At 38.3% G+C, this 16,762-nt stretch overlaps 1 protein-coding gene across 1 annotated transcript in view; it reads left to right on the top strand.

Moving 5' to 3' along the window:
- MYO16 (myosin XVI) overlaps positions 1-16,762 on the top strand; it is a 561,325-nt gene that overhangs the window by 357,602 nt on the left and 186,961 nt on the right. The window contains exons 23-24 of the mRNA XM_023553192.2: positions 6,830-6,905; positions 14,715-14,890. Coding sequence (XP_023408960.2) covers positions 6,830-6,905; positions 14,715-14,890 — 252 coding nt within the window. The remainder of the gene's footprint in view (positions 1-6,829; positions 6,906-14,714; positions 14,891-16,762) is intronic.

The raw sequence follows: 16,762 nt of genomic DNA, 5'->3' as shown, positions 1-16,762 counted from the left end.
ACGAAATACATAATCTAATTTAGAGCACCTTACTGTTTCTTTCATACAGTTCTACTCTGCCCTGTGGGGTCACTATGAGTCAGAATCGAATCAATGGCAATGGGTTTAGTTTTTGTTTGGTTTTATTGTCTTCAGGGACTGACAGAAAAGTTAGAAATAAGAAACTTTAGATTTCCTAGATTAATTCTATTTTTTTGTTATTGATTGGTTTTTTCCCCCTTAAAATGAACCAATGAGGCATAATCATGAATGTCAAAGTTGTCAATTTCAAAGATCTAGATCCAGATGTCTAGCTAGCTGGATCTTGACATCTAGATATCTAGATAAGGACTTCTTCTGAAAGATCATAAAAAATTCAAAATCCAAACCCATTGCCATTGAGTCGATTCCAACTCATAGTGACCACGTAGGACAGGGTAGAACTGCCCCATAGGATTTCCAAGGAGCAGCTGGTGGATTCGAACCGCCAATCTTTTGGTCAGCAGTTGAGTTTTTAACCTCTGGGCTACCAGGACTTGGCTGAAAGATCATAGCCATTGAAAACTCTATGATTGCAGTTCCACTCTCAAACAGATGGGGTTGCCATGAGTTGTAACTGACTCAACAGCGGCTGGTTAATATCATTATGTGTTTCTAATAATCCTCCTCCATTAATTAGTAATTATCGATTTAATGAACCAAAAGGAAACCAGGCAAAGCTATTCAATAGATTCATTTAATGGAAAAATAAAGAATAGAAGCCTCTACTTTTAAAATCTTGATGATATATAGACATCAACAAAACACTACACAAAAAATGAAGACCCTTTTCAGTAAACATCAGATAGAAAGCTGAAACCAAGCATGAAAAAATAATCAGAATCATTTGTATTTGCTGAAAATGACCATTTTTCTTTCTAAAATCCAATCATCATATACATTCTGATGTGATATATTGAATTCAAGAGTGGATCTTAAAAGTTTTGCATTTTTATTGTGTGTTAATCCCAACCACTTCTTTTCCAGGGATGATATTTTACATCGTGTTTGTAAATAACGTGGCAGAATAGGGATTGCAAACTGATGTTGCTCAGGGTGATATTTTAGCCTTCTCTCCTGAGAGGTTATCAATTCTCATATTTCAATTACTGTATGTGAGATGACTACCAAATATTCCATCCAGCTGTTTCTTCTGTGGGCTACAGTCCTTCATATTTAACTATTCAACTAATATTTCCACTTGGGCAACATCATGATTTCAACATATCCAGAAGCTAACTGAACTAAATTCCCTAGTCCCTTCGCCAACACTCTCTCTCAACCTACCTCAAAAAAACACATTAACCGAAAACCAAATCTGTCATTGTTGAGTCAATTGCAATTTGTAGTGATCCTATAGGACAGAGCAGACTGCCCCATACAGTTTCCAAGGAGCGGCTGATGGATTCAAACTGCTGACCTTTTGATCAGCAGCCAAGCTCTTAACCGCTGCTCCACCAGGGCCCTCCAGCAGAACAATGGGTTTAAAATTGAAAAAGGTGTATATCGGGGTTGTATCCTTTCACCTTATTCAATGTGTAAGCTGGACTACATGAAGAAGAGGGCAGCATCAGAATTGGAGGAAGACCCATTAACAACCTGCCATACGCAGGTGACACAACCTTGCTTGCTAAAAATGAAGACAATTTGAAGCACTTATGGGTGAAAATCAAAGACTATAGCCTTCAGTATGGATTATGCCTGAACATGAAGAAAACAAAAATCCTTAGAACCAGATCGCTAAAAATCATCATGATAAGTGGACGGCAATGAGTTTGGTTTTCAGGTTCTGCTGGAAGGACTGCCCCTAGATCCATGTACAGCTGCCTCTATTTCACTTATTTTTTGCCTGTCTGGTAACACTGTCAAAATTATATATGACTATTTTGATTTGATTTGTTAATAATAGACTTAAACTAGTAGTGATAATGGCTGCTTTTTTTTTTTTTTCCCGATTGTTCTTAAAACATCCTTTTAAACATTTTCATCTTTAAGGCTTTCTCTCCTTAGTAAAAGAGTACATTTTGCTTCTTCTTTCAAAAATCTTATTCCAGATTTTGTTAACACTCTTACTCTTTATGTACCTGTTGTTTGAAAATGTAAAGCTTGAAGGATTGTAATCAGGATTTGGATTTATTTTTGGATCACACCGCCTGTTAAAATATCTTCAGCAGAGAGAGCCCTTCCGTTAAAACTGGATAAAACTCAGGCAGTTCCAGTTCCAGTGATTTTTCTGATCTTTAATTGGCATTCACAGACTCAATTCAATCATCATGAATTTCTGGTCCTGCATAATAATCAAGACTACAAACTGAAGTCCTCTCATCTTTCAGGTACAGACTAAGCCCCGTGGCCTAGAGAGTCCTTTTTTTTTTTTCTATTCATGTTGAACTTTGTCTTCTCTTGCAGGTTAACATGGATAGGAAGGGTCTTACTTGTCTCGTATGGTCATAATATGGTTCCAGACAAAAATAGCCTTTAGATGTTTAAAGCTAACTCCCACGTGTTGTTTAAATACTCTTCCACTGGAAACATTTGACTGCCCTTCCCACGACCTGTGCGATGCATGTTTTTCTGGAGAAGGTCATTCAACACCCTCTGCCCCCAGGAACCCCATTATTTCCACCCTCCCCAGGTGGTTCTGGAGTACTCGAGTGGTTCAAACGGTTAGCAGGCTTGGCTGCTACTTGAATGGTTAGAGGCTTCGGTCTACCCAGAGCAACCTCAGGAGAAACATGTGGGTATCTGCTCCCGAAAAAATCAGCCATTGGAAACCCTACGGAGCACAGTTCTACTCTGACACACATGGGGTTGCCATGAGTTGGAACAGGTGGTCTTCTTGGGCAGGATTTAAAATAGCTTTAGGCTATGTTCTCTTTTGTGGAACAGGCAAGGGAACTTTCACAAGGTCCTTTGTGGTTTATAAAAAACATAGTATGTTTTGTTATCTCCAGTTTTATACACTCACAAAGTGCAGACTGATCCCAAGGAACCTTTCCTTTATTCCTGTGGTCCTGCTCATTTCCGCTCTTTGTGTGCTTTTTAGTGGGAGTCAAATACCAGTCTGCTGTGTCTGCCTAACTGGTAGGGACAATATCAAACTATAAGCATGATCCCATGAAGTCTCCTTTCTCTTGACTTGAAAAGATGGGGGAATAACTGTGTAAAAGTTCTTAGTCACTTTGTACTCAAAATTGGGTGTGAGATAGATGATAGATACATAGAGACATGGAAACAGCGATACAGATAGATATAGATACAGTAATAGATATAAATCATATACAGGATATATATATTATATGTAATATGTATAAAATATTTATATATGATATATAAATATATATATATTGGCCTTGTCAGTGATACTTTGAAAATCTAAGTAGATGATACGCACTCATGCCCATTTACTATGGCCGTATATAGCCAATTCTCATCTCCTTAAAAGAGTTGTATTTATTGATGAGCTAAGCTAATAAAATCATTAAACGTCATTGTGAACTGATTGTAGTTCAACAGTAAATTTTATAGCTATGAAGCTGAGGGGCAGAAAAGCTGTCAACCTCATCTTCCCACAATTAGTTCCTGACATCAAGTGCAAGTTCCTTATGTGTCTTTTTAGGCTGATATGATAGGTGGAAACTAGGACAAGATCCTCGTTTTCCTAACCCGTCATCCCTCGCTTCTTTTGCAGTATCACACTTTTACTCATTTTCCTTGAACTTTTCAGCACTATGTATGGCTAATATAATGCACCACTATGATCAGGATTGTTGGAAAGATAGAGTTGTGTTGCTACTGACTTAACTAAAAGTACTTGAAAATTCTTTCTCGTCGGCTTTGCAAAGAAATGTTAATATGTCTGAGGAAAAAAATTAACTCTGAATAGAATTATGGTGGTGGTTTATAGTCTAGTTTAATTTTAAATATCTCAACAGCTTTTAAAATATGCCGATATCGGCTCTAATAATTGTTCTAGTAGTGGGTGTGTGCCTATATCTAAGATGTACTGCTGAACACTTGTTTCTGAAAATACTTCTTTTCAGAAAATACCAATTTCTATACTCCGTTATGGGACCCTGGGGGCTCAGTGGTTAATAGCTTGGGTGCTAACTCAAAGGTGGCAATTCGAATTCACCAGCCACTCCTTGGAAATCCTATAGGGTCACTATGATGTTACCATCATATTAAGAGGACAGGGTTAAAGAAGTACCATAAATCACTAAAGCCTAGAGCCTTGTTTCTCAAACGTGAATATGCAAGTTAAAAATAGTTTCCTCAACTCCGGAAACCCTGGTGGCATAGTGGTTAAGTGCTACAGCTGCTAAGCAAAAGACCAGCAGTTTGAATCCGCCAGGCGCTCCTTGGAAACCCTATGGGGCAGTTCTACTCTGTCCTATAGGGTTGCTGTGAGTCGGAATCGACTCGACGGCAGTGGGTTTGGTTTTTTTGGCTAAGCTCAGCTCTGGCCAGCCTCTGCACCTCCTTTAAGTAGGTAGAGGAAGCCAAATGTTCTTGCTTTCAACTCAGGGAGTTGAAATCCAGTGTTGGTAGAAAGAGCTATTTCCATGGGGCTCTCTCGCCTTTGGATTTCTGTTTCCTTGGTGATTAGCCAAGCGTGAGCCTGACAGTCTTCAGTGAAGAAGAGAATGTATGTGCTTTGGTGTCCTGTAACCTTTTTTTTTCTTTTTCTTTGTGGATCCAGGCAACTGGGTAGGTTGATGAATTGTGATTCACAGCCATGGTGCAAATTTTGTACCACCTTTTTTTTTCATATACAGCTGACATAATTCATCTTTTGATTGCATTTTTTGTTTGTAGTGCTGGAGTGTTACAGCAAGTACTTTCAAATAAGCAGCACACTGCCACCACTCTGTAGTTTATATTGCAGTCTGCATTGGCATCCACACAGCGGCATTCAGACGAGGATTGCCAAATACTGAAACATAAGCAAAATGCTTGATTTTCTTCTGAGTCCTTTTACTGAGCAGAGCCGTTCCAAAGAAGATTTCTGAGTACACGACAGTCTCCTTAGATGTTTGTATTGGGCTATAGGAATATAAATTTCTATATTACATGCATGAGGGATGCTGTCAAATCCTATTTTCCAGTCCTTAAGAGGGAAAAAATTAAGGTTTGAGGTTCAGTTATGTAAAGAGAGAGGAAAAAAAAGGAAAGCGTTTAATCTAGGCTCTGTCTTTTTCTACTTTCTGTTAGGTCTTCTTTCATCCCCCGCATAATAAACCCGCAAGAACTGGGGGAGGGTAGGACTGGGAGCAGAGCAACTGCCCTAAATGACATAGGTGCTCCTGCTACCTAGAACCTACTCCCAGCTCCAGCAATCCCTGTCCTGCTTGCTAGAGGCACATCTGAGGGCATAGACCTTTATCTGCTCTGACAGTATTCCACACTCACGGAGCTAGAGGTGATTTCTTGGTGTTCTCCACTTCATGGAAGTTCTCACTACCTTTTGAATTGCCCAGGAACCACAGTGGCCTTGTGCTATCAAATTGTACGGCTTCTTTTTGTTTCTTTTCTATTCAAAGTCATTGCCTTCTACTCATCCTGACACACATCAAGCTTTTCAGCCATCTGTATTCCAGTAACTCTGGAATTTCCTGAGAGCAGTGGCCTCCAGGGTGAGCAGGACGGCAGCAGAGTTGTTCTGGGGAGGTACAATTCAATCCATAACAGAAACTCTTGTGACAGCAAAGAATGAACATTTAATAAAGCTTTTAAGGTAAGGATTGACATGGCCAGAAACTGGAATTTGAAAGCCATTTAGGAAGCAAGGACTTTTAGGAAATATCTGGCCTTTTGTCTAGGTTCCTCTAACAGACCCAGGGAGCCTCCTTCTCGTAGCTTCTTTCTCTGTCTGCACTAGTTCCCTCTTGTTGCTGTTGAGTAGACCCTCTCCAGGCTACTTGGTGGGTGTGATTGTCCTGCTTATTGGTCAGAACGATTACCGTTCATAGAACCTTGTAGTCCATGAGGCATGGAGAGGTGTCATCGGTCAGCTGCACCCCTGGTTCATCCTGGTCCACCCCAGAGCAAAGGACAGCCTGGCACTCATTCCTGACCATGGTGCTGTGTACGAAGATGTTCCTGCAAAAAGCAGTTCTTGGAAATGATAAACTCTATGGTGGATGTGTGGCCAACCAATATGGCTTCTCATCACTACATTGCGAGTTCACACTTAGCTAAGATGGAGGGGAGCAATAAAACCATTTCTCCTTTCAAAGATTAAGTCTTAAGGCATTTACTAGAATATCGGTAATACCAAACAATAAAGTCATGTAAAGTAAACCAGGGTGAGGAAAATTTCCCTTTGGATAATCTGGAATTGTTTTATTTAATTTCTCAATTTTAAAAACTTCAGGTAAACTCATTCTGTGGGTAATCCAACAGAACTCTTTTAATAAGAGATGACTGACTGTCTCTCACTGAAGTTGCACTTCAGTTCCAAGGTGTCACGGAGTCTTTCTTCTGAGTTTTCGAAGACGTTTAGAGTCCTTAAGAATAAAAGGATAAAAGGAACTATGTGAATTTGAGTCATCATTACTCGTGCTTAAACTCATGGATCAGAGGAGGGCTCCACAAATTAAAACAGAAAAGGTGTCTCTTGTTTAATGTGCAAAATGAGAACATGCTGATGAGCAGCTTTGAACTTGTACGTAATATGAACTCTAAAAGCTGGAGACTCTTCTTTTATGAATAATTAAAAACTGCAGCTGAGTCAAGGTACTCTTTAAAGGAAATTATTTTCATGGTCGTGTTTAATCATTAGTAATTATGCTATTTCCTTTTATTGTAGGTCATGTATGAAATTGTTGGAGCAGTTGAAAAAAATAAGGACTCCCTTTCACAGAATCTTCTATTTGTAATGAAAAGTAAGTTTTTCTTCCTCCTTGTACTGGTGAAAATGCCACACATTCCTTATTTCTCTGTCTGGACATCGTCCTATAAAATATGCCAAATACTAAAGGGTAATAGAAATATTTTTCCCACTTGAATGTGCAGAATAATAATGAATGGATCTTGCCACACTATACATTGGTTACGATTTAATTTGGAGTCCTATAGAAACCATAATTTAACTAAGCTTTTAGGGGATAGAAATGTCAAACACCTTTACAGCTTTAGTGGTTTGAATATAAAAAAGCTTTTCTGTGAAGATTAATGAAGATGGATATGGCTTCCAAAGTTATTTAGGCTATAAAAAAAAAACGAATTTCATTACTTAAAATGACCCTGGCACACAACTAAGAGTGGTATTTAATTCTTTTGTATCTTTCTGTTATAAAGTACTAAGGCTCACTCAGTAGAAGGAGAATATAAATTTATTATATTTTTTTCATTATACATTTATATGTAACTTATATTCTCCTACTTAGTGAATCTTAATATATATGTATATACACACACACATATAAGTACATATATGTAGTATAATTCTATTATATATAGTAGATATGCATTTACTTATAAGTGTGCCCTGGTGACACAGTAGGTAAAGCACTCCCTGCTAACCAAAAGGTCAGCGGTTCGAACCCACCAGCCACTCTGCAGAAAGAAGTGGCAGTCTCCTTCCATAAATATTTACAGCCTTGGAAACCCTATGGGGCAGTTCTACTCTGTCCTATAGGACTGCTATGAGTCAGAATCGACGTGATGGCAGTGAGTTTGGTTTTAATATTTACATGTATATGTGTGTGTATTTTATATATAATTTTTTTTTATATATATATAATATATAAAATCATGTCTCCTCTAGCGATTATTCATTAATAGCAGTTTTGCAGTGATTCGCATTTTTCTAATAACCTTTTCAGATGTATCCTCTTTTGTGCTTTAAGTTGTTCCAAGTGAAATAGAGTCATTGATCTTTTCTGGTCAAAGGAGCGTATGATAGCGTTTCCTGAACTAGTTGGATGCTTTTAGCTGGAAATAAGACATCTGTATCAGACTTCCGCCTTGAGGAACACATTCGCCTTAAATCACAGCAGCACAGTTACCATATATTGTCATTCACGGGAGATCATGTGGCGAGCCTCTGAGAATTTATGGTTATTGTGACTTCTCTTACTAAAACTAAGGATAAAAACATGAAGTTAGGACAGTATTATGTAGCAACGAAGAAATGAAAAAATGGATGCTATCAATTATCATTGAAGATCTCTTCCCTCTAATTTTCAAGTTTTTGAAATTTCCACTTATAATGCACCTCTCTTTAAGCCATAATCTTTTTTTTTTTTTAACCCAATCTCTACGTCTTGATTTCAAGATGACAAAATTTAAAAGACCGCGTTAACAACAACAAAAAAGTTCAACTTACATTTGCAGGGAACGTTAACTTCCTTTTACAGTCATCCCATTTTTTAAATTAGTTTACCACTTGTAAGTTTGCAGTTTGGTGAAATTAATTATATTCCCTAAGTCATAATATTTTATGAAGATCTAATATATGCTATGTTTTAGAAGTTTAAGCAATACGTTTTTTCTCCATATTTGTGTTTCACGGTGATAAAATATATATAGGATAAGAATATTGAGTTGGAATCGACTCGACGGCAGTGGGTTTTTTTTAGGATGAGAACATGATGGCTGGTAATATTGCAACTCTGCTTATCTTAACACAGCTCTGTATTGGTTTCTAGGGCTGTTGTCACAACAGCCTTAGAAGAACAGAAATTCATTGTCTCAGTGTCCTGGGGGCTGGGAGTTTAAGACCAGGGTGTTAGCTGTGTTGATTCCTTCCGAGGTTCTGAGGGAGGATGTCTGTCATTGCATTCTCCTGGCTTCTGGTAGCTCCAGGTGTTCTTGAAGTACAGCTGCAGTATCACGTGGTGTCCTTCCTCTGTCCCTTGTCTCTCTGTACCTTTTCCTCTTGCATAAGGACACCAGTCATATACGATTAGGACCCACCCTGTTTCAGTATGACCTCGTGTTCACCTAATTGATAACAACTTTAAAGACCCTATTTCCAAACGAGGTCACGTTCACAGGTCCCCAAGGGTTAGCAGTTTGACATATCTTTTTGGGGGACACAATTTAACCACAAAAGCCCCGTATTTTAAAGTCATTCTTTTGTGTGCACTTGCTAATGAGTTACTAGGAAACAACAATTAAAAAAAAAAACTGTTTTATTCTAAATACTTTAGGATATAGGTATATCTGACCAAGAGGGAAAAATTTAAAATTTGCCCTTATATATTTGCATTCCATTAGAAGAGGTAGCGAACTTTTTTTGTAAAGGGCCTATGGATACATATTTCAGGCTTTGCGAGCCATAGGTCTCTATTGCCATTACTTCACTGATATACATGAAAGCAAGTTTGCTAGGTGCCATCAAGTCGCCTGACTCTTAGCGATGAGCCGTGTGTCAGAGTAGAACTGTGCACCATACGGTTTTCAGTGGCTGATTTCTTTAGAACTAGGTCACCAGGCCTTTCTTCTGACATGCCTCTGGGTGGACTCAAACCCCCAACCTTTCAGTTAGCAGCAAAACACATTAAGCATTTGCGCTACCCAGGGACTCCAAAAGCAAACATAGACAATACAAATGAGTGTGACTGAGTTCCAGTAAAGCTTTATTTACAAAAACAGGAGGTGGGTCAGATTTGGCCTGTGGTCTGCAGCCTGCTCCCTCCTGTTCTATCATAGAAGCAAAAGATGAATGGTTGTGATAGTATTTTTATGAAGCTGTGAAATGTTTTGCCACTGTAAATAGTTATTGACAGCAAGAATAATTTATTAATTTGGCATCTTCTCTCTGAAGGGGAGATGAGAAGGTAGAAGGGGTCAGAAGCTGGCCGAATGGGCAATTTTTGTATGAAAATCCAATTTGACTTGTAAACTTTCACTTAAAGCACAATAAAAAAATTTTTTTTTAAAGAATAATTTATTATTAATAGCATTTTATATTTCCAGATAATTTGCTAAGTACTTTGCTTAAAAAATCCTTTTCCATCAAGTCGATTCCAACTCATAGTGACTGTATAGGACAGAGTATAACTGCCCCATAGTGTTTCCAAGGAGCTGCTGGTGGATTCAGACGGCTGACCTTTTGGTTAGCAGCCGAGCTCTTAACCACTGCATCACCAGGGAACTGTCCTTTGCTTACAGTACCCAATTCAGTCCTCAAGTCATCAAGAAGCAACCAGTTGTGGAAGGTGCCAGGGTCTGTTCTAGGGCATGTACAATCATAGCTGTGTTTATGAGACACCTAACCAAGTACAGTGGTTAAGTGCTATGGCTGCTAACTAAAAGGCCAGTAGTTCGAATCCACCGGGTACTCCTTGGAAACTGTATGGGGCTATTCTAATCTAGCGCATGGGGTCACCGTGAGTCACAATCAGCTCAAGGCAATGGGTTTGGTTTTTTTCTTTTTGGTTTTAACCAAGTAAAGTCAGGCAGCATGGAGAAATAGCTCCTGGAAAAATGCGCCAAACGCTCTTGTTTGTGCCTGAGATGACAAAGTCTACGTGACTCAGAAAGAGTAAAAAATTGAGTAAACTCTGGACGATTAATCCTGAGCATGAGACTATAAAAATTTTAAATTTATTGCAAATCATGCTGTTAAAAAGTATCGAGTCCTTTGTTCCTGTGCCTCTCTACATACCTGCTTGTAATTCTGGGGCACCCAAGTTGGATTTTTCTACTTTACAGGCAGAAGAGTGCCTTATATAATGTGTATAGAACCCTTGAGGGATACTTGCCATTTCAGTGTATATAGAGAGTGCCGTGAAGAAAACATCCCATGTTGAGGGACACCTTATAATCGGAAGGAAAGGAAAGATCCCGTCTTTTGTCTTGGGGTATCTCTCTTTCTCTGGTTCTGAGAAGCAGGAAAAAAAAAAAAAAAAAAGCGGAATTTCTCTTCTTGTAGCATGAAGACACCTGTTCTGTCCTGTCCTGGCTTCCCCTGTGGTTTGGGCTTCTGTTAATCTTCATGCAGCCTGCCCATAGGACTCAGAGGAAAGACAGGAATGGGTTGTTCACAGGTTTTGGTCCATGTTTATGTCCAAAGTTTGTAGATTTATTTAGGATGGATTTTTTTTTTTTTTTTCGCTTTTTCAATGTCAGGAGTAATGTGTTCTGTTATTTCCCTGGGGTCCATCTATACGTAGAATTACTATAAATATAAATGAGAAAATTTTTATTTTTGTTTATTTAAATGGACCACATTATTGTAATTTATTGTTTAACTGTTTCTTTTGAAATAATTTCACATTTCATGAAAAGTTGCAGTATTAGTACAAAGAACTTCCATATGCTCCTTTCCAGGATTCATTTTTTTCAACACCTTTCTTTTACTGTTTTTATCTTTCTCTCTCTCTCCCTTTGTCTTTCTCCTTCCCTCTCTCCTTCCTTCCCTCTATGTGTATACATTTACTTTCTGAACAATTTGAGAGTAAGTTGAATGCTTCTTTATGCACAAATACTTCTGTGTATGTCCTAAGATCAAGGATATTATCTCACACAACTTCAGTAAATTACCAGAATTTTTAACATTACTCTTCATATCTAATCCAGAGTCCAAGGAGTCCTGGTGGCATGGTGGTTAAAGCACTGAACTGCTAACCTAAAGGTCAGTGGTTTGAAACCACCAGTGGCTCTGTGGGAGAGCATGTGGCAGTGTGCTTCTGTAGAGATTTACAGCCTTGGAAACCCTATGGGATCACTAAGAGTCGGAATTGACTGGATGGCCGTAGGTTTGGTTTTGATTTTTAATGCAGAGTCCACTAATATATATTCCAGAGTCCATATCAAATTCTAGCAAAAAAAAAGAAAAAGATCCTGTTGCCAACGTTGTGAGTCTATGAATTTTACCAAATGTTACTTTTATAATAATCCCCCATTCAGGATTATCCACTGCATTTAGTTGTCATTTCTCTTCAACTATTTTTTTGTAATCTGGGATAGTTCTTTATTTTTCTTTGTTCTTATGACACTGACATTTTTAAAAATTATAGGTTGGTTGTTTGTAGGATGCACCCCCCTCAATTTGGGTTTATCTGGTATTTCCTCATCGTTAGAATCAGATTATGCGTTTTGGCAGGAATGCTTGTGAGGTGTGGTGTGTCCTCCCCAGCGCGTTATATGAGAGGCACGTGACGATCATTTGACACACCCTTTATTAAGATGGAGTTCAGGGAACCAGGCTTCTCTAACCTAAAATTGCTATTTTCCCTTTGTAATTAATAAGTAATTTATGAGGAAAGGCTTTGGGACTATATGAATGTTTTCTTCCTCACCAAATTTGTACCCACTAGTGTTGCATGTATTCACGATTTCACCTAAATCAGTTCTTTCTCTCTTGGCTGCAAAGTTGTGACTGTCTGACCCCATCATTTCATCTACAGTGGCATGTCAGGGTTCTCCCTTCTCCTTTATTACATAATTAATTTTTCATCAGCATGGACTCCTGGATTCTTATTTTAGTTGATGAATTATAATCCATGACTGTCATGATTGGTGCTAATACTATTCACTGTTTGGCCAGTAGTAACTCCACCAAGCTAGTTCCTATGTCCTTTTGACATGTTCTCACAATTCTTGGAGCCCAGGCAGCACTCCAAGAAAACCTATGAGGCAGTTTTACTCTGTCCTACAGGATTGCTATGAGTCGGAATTGACTCCACGGCAATGGGTTTTCCTTATTTGCTAGCCGTAAAAAATATTCCGTGATCATCTACCCTGCTTTGGATTTAGAATTATCTCTTTGTTCAAAAATCCCAGATTTATCTTGGTGGAGAATGGCATTAAGAAATACTGTTAAGATCTGGCAACTATGAAAAAAAGCAATGAAACCCCTGTAGCAATGAGCTTTCATAGTTAAAAAAAAAAAAAAATTACTATGAAAGCTCATTGCTACAGGGGTTTCATTGCTTCTAGACTCTTTCAGAACTAGGAAATTATAGATATAGATGATATATACATATCTATTAAAACCAAAAAACCAAATCAAGCCCACTGCAGTCAAGTCGATTCCAACTCTTAACAACCCTATAGGGTTTCCAAGGCTGTAAATCTTTATGGAAGCAGACTGCTGTATCTTTCTACCTCATGGCCACTGGTAGTTTTGAAACACCAACATTTCAGTTAGCAGTCAATTGATTTAACCACTGCACCACCAGGCCTCCTCTCATATATATTAAAACTCATTAATTTATTGTGACTTCTCTAATTTTAATTCAACACAGCAGGGTTTTTTTTTTAGTCTCCCTATATTTCATAATTATATCTACCCTCTCTGAGAGTTCTTTGTAGTTTCCTATTTATTTTTTACTGTAGTGATTTTTTTTTAATTATAAGCATTACAAAAAAGTATACTTTTTCTGCCCTGTTTTGCACCTGGGCAGGCAAAATAAATATGACTGCGAAAAAGGTAAGAACTAAAGTGTTCTGCTCCTAAACATTGATAGCCCTCGATGGGCTAAGCATGATCCTAAGTGATTTGCGTACTTTATTTTACATTTTAACCTTGCAGTAATCCTCAAGGTAGATATTGTAATCCTCATTTTACAGAAGAGGAAACCAAGGCTTAAACACTGTCCACATCCGGATATAAATAACACAGGAAATGTTTATTCCAGCTCTTTAACTACCATGTGTATTGCTTTCAAAGAAGCCCTGGTGGCGCATGGTTAAGTGCTCAGCTGCCAACTGAAAGATGAATGGGATGGTTGGAACCCACCAGAGGCTCCACGGGAGAGACGCCCTGGCCATCCACTCCCTTAAAGATTTCAGCCGGGGGAAACCATGTGGGGCAGTTCCACTCTGTCACATAGGCCCTTTGGAGTCGGAGTGGACTCAATGGCACACAACAATATTACTTTCATTGTGCTGTTTGTACTTGTGAACAGAAACACACTCGCCCACACTCTAATTCTCCCTGAGGGGTTGAGAGTAGACCTTAGAATTATTAGAATTTGTATAACCTGATTTCTAAAATACATCAGCTTGCTTTTTATGTTTACAGCTTAACTGGATCAGAAAAACACCTGCTTCTTTTTCCTTTCTTTAACCTTAACAACCAAATGAGATAGGGTCTCCCAAGGATATTTACGTACTACTCTGAGACAGGGTAGGTCCTGGGGAACTATTTTCCTGGGTACTTATTTTCAGGGAATTGGGGGGTGGCTGACAGGAACCACACATCTCCATGACTTGATCAAACGCAAGAAAGCCCCTTAGGTATGAACAGGTAAGACTCAGTTCAGATAACTAGGATAAAAGTAAATGCCATACAACTAGAAGATGAAGGGCCAAGCACTCAGGTAGAGGATGGGGAAATACATGATCAGGACTCTTGACAATGAAAAGCAGCGAAGGTCAAGTAGAGCAAGTAACATAGTTGTTTCTAGTTGCCATTGAGTTGGTTCCGACTCATAGCAACCCCATGTACAAGAGAACGAAACACTGCCCGGTCCTGCACCATACTCACAATGGTTGGTACGCTTGAGCCCATTGTTGCGGCCACTGTTTCTATCCATCTCCTTGAGAGTCTTACTCTTTTTTGCTGACGGAGTAATGGGGACGTAGGGAAAGATAAACATCTCAGCGCGCCATTGCTATGCCAATTACTTCTCCTACTCACGGTGTTTTAGTGGTTAAAGTATCTGGGTGAGGAATAAGTTTAATACTCTTGTAAATAACCATTTTAATGCCACTTAAAATATTCATTTATTTCCTAGCTAGTGAAAATGTTGTGATCAATCACTTGTTCCAGTCGAAGCTGTCACAAACGGGATCACTCGTGTCTTCCTGTCCTTCCTTCAAATTTCGAGGACACAAATCTGCCCTGCTCAGTAAGAAAATGACAGCTTCTTCAATTATTGGAGAAAACAAGAATTATCTAGAGCTTAGTAAGGTAAGGTAGGAATTCTTGTGATTCTTGTTCCATGGTTTTTTTTTAATTGGCTTTTAGTACATTTGCTTCCCCTTTGGAATATTGAATGAAAGTTGATATTCTTATTGACAGAAGAAAAAAAGAAGGATGGCCATCTACAGTACAACCATTAGAGAAGAGAGCCGTGTAAGGTGGTACAGTATAGCGAAAAGTCAATAGCGGATACGGTAGTAGTCATTTTATTGGTTGTGCAACATCCTATTCATGTTTCATCTAGTTTGATGAATGGGAAGTAACCTCGGGGACAGTAAGCTTGGAGGGAATAAACTTAGCTTTCTTATTCTATAGATATTAATCACTTCAGAGGTTTAGATCTCTAAACAATCAATTGTAGTCGTTATTATTATTTTTTTTTTCATAACCCTGGTGGCATAGTGGTTAAGAGCTATGGCTGCTAACCAAAAAGTCTGGAGTTCAAATCCACCAGGCAGTCCTTGGAAGCCCTATGGGGCAGTTCTACTCTGTCCGATAGGGTCACTATGAGTCGGAATGGACTCGATGGCAACAGGCTTTTTTTAAATAGATATAATATGTTTTTAGATATTAGAATGTTTTTACTGTGCATTTTGTAGATTTTTAAGTTATTTTTGTGATATACTAACTTTAATGTGTATTTGTCCCATGCAGATTTGGTTATATATACAATCTAATGGTTTTGGCTATTTGTAAAATAGAACTAAATACTCAGTAAAGAGTTGATTCAAACTGATAGCAAATGTCTGAAGTGCTTTCGGTTTCTTAAGAATTTATTGTCTGATTGTCTCACCGCTTGCTTTGCTCGCCTCTGCCAAAATTATAAAGGATGAGAAATATGATAGGGAAGGCGTCCAGGACAATCAATTTTAGAAATTCAGTAGCTGTACCTTGCTGGAATGCATTTTAGCTTACCAATTAAAATAAAAGCGTAATTTAAATCAGCTCTAATTTTTGAAAAGTTGCAGAAATTTTTATAACGTATAAGCAGTGTGTGTGTGTGTGTGTGTGTAATTAATCGTCAGATCCAAGAATTCGGGATCCTTTGACGTCATAGTACCAGAACAGGATCATCACTGGAACTCAATCTCACTGCATAGACAGCAGCACCTTTTACATAAAAAAGACAAAGGATTACCTTTTGTAAGGAAAACCTTTATTCCTGGGGGTTTCTCTGAACCTCCTGGCCCTTCCTTTCTCAATCTTTCTGGCAATGCAGAGCAAGAAAATCACCCTACACCTCTAAACCGTAATTTTTAACCTTAATTATTAAACATAATGAGACATAGATGCCATTAGTCTTTTCCCAAAAGGACCGCAAAAGGGAGATAATTCACAGTTGTCACTCCTCCCAGAAAGGGAACTTGAGTGTTCACTTTCAAGTGATGGGGATTTATTTATCATGATTATTTCTTAAGTGTTTGATTGCTCATTTCCCTTTTTTCTTCCCTTCTTTCTCAGCTTCAACTTGTGACCCAGAAAGTATTAGGGTTTTACTCACTCTTTTTTTTTTTATCTGAGCATCACGGTTTGCATTTTGTTGATAGGAAACAGGTTATCTTGCACCATTCCCTTCATTTTACATTCCCTCATCAGTTACAATTAATCAGTTCAGCTTGACACTTAGTCTAAATGGAAGGAAATGAGCTATTGTCATGCTAGCAAGGGCACCAAATTGACAAGACTGCTTTATCAGATTTTTTTTTTTCTTATAGTAAGATGTTTTTATTTTAAGATAAATGATTTTAGATCAATTAATATGTTGATCTAAGTCTGTGTGATTTTGTGAAATGCAATATCACATTAGTGGCCAAGGTTCATTGTCACCATTGGTAGGATTTAATTAATTACCTTTTGCCC

Source organism: Loxodonta africana, chromosome 23, assembly GCF_030014295.1.
Source record: "Loxodonta africana isolate mLoxAfr1 chromosome 23, mLoxAfr1.hap2, whole genome shotgun sequence".
NCBI lineage: Eukaryota > Metazoa > Chordata > Mammalia > Proboscidea > Elephantidae > Loxodonta > Loxodonta africana.
The sequence above is the reverse complement of the archived record's forward strand: the minus strand, read 5'-3'. Positions and strand labels throughout refer to the sequence as shown.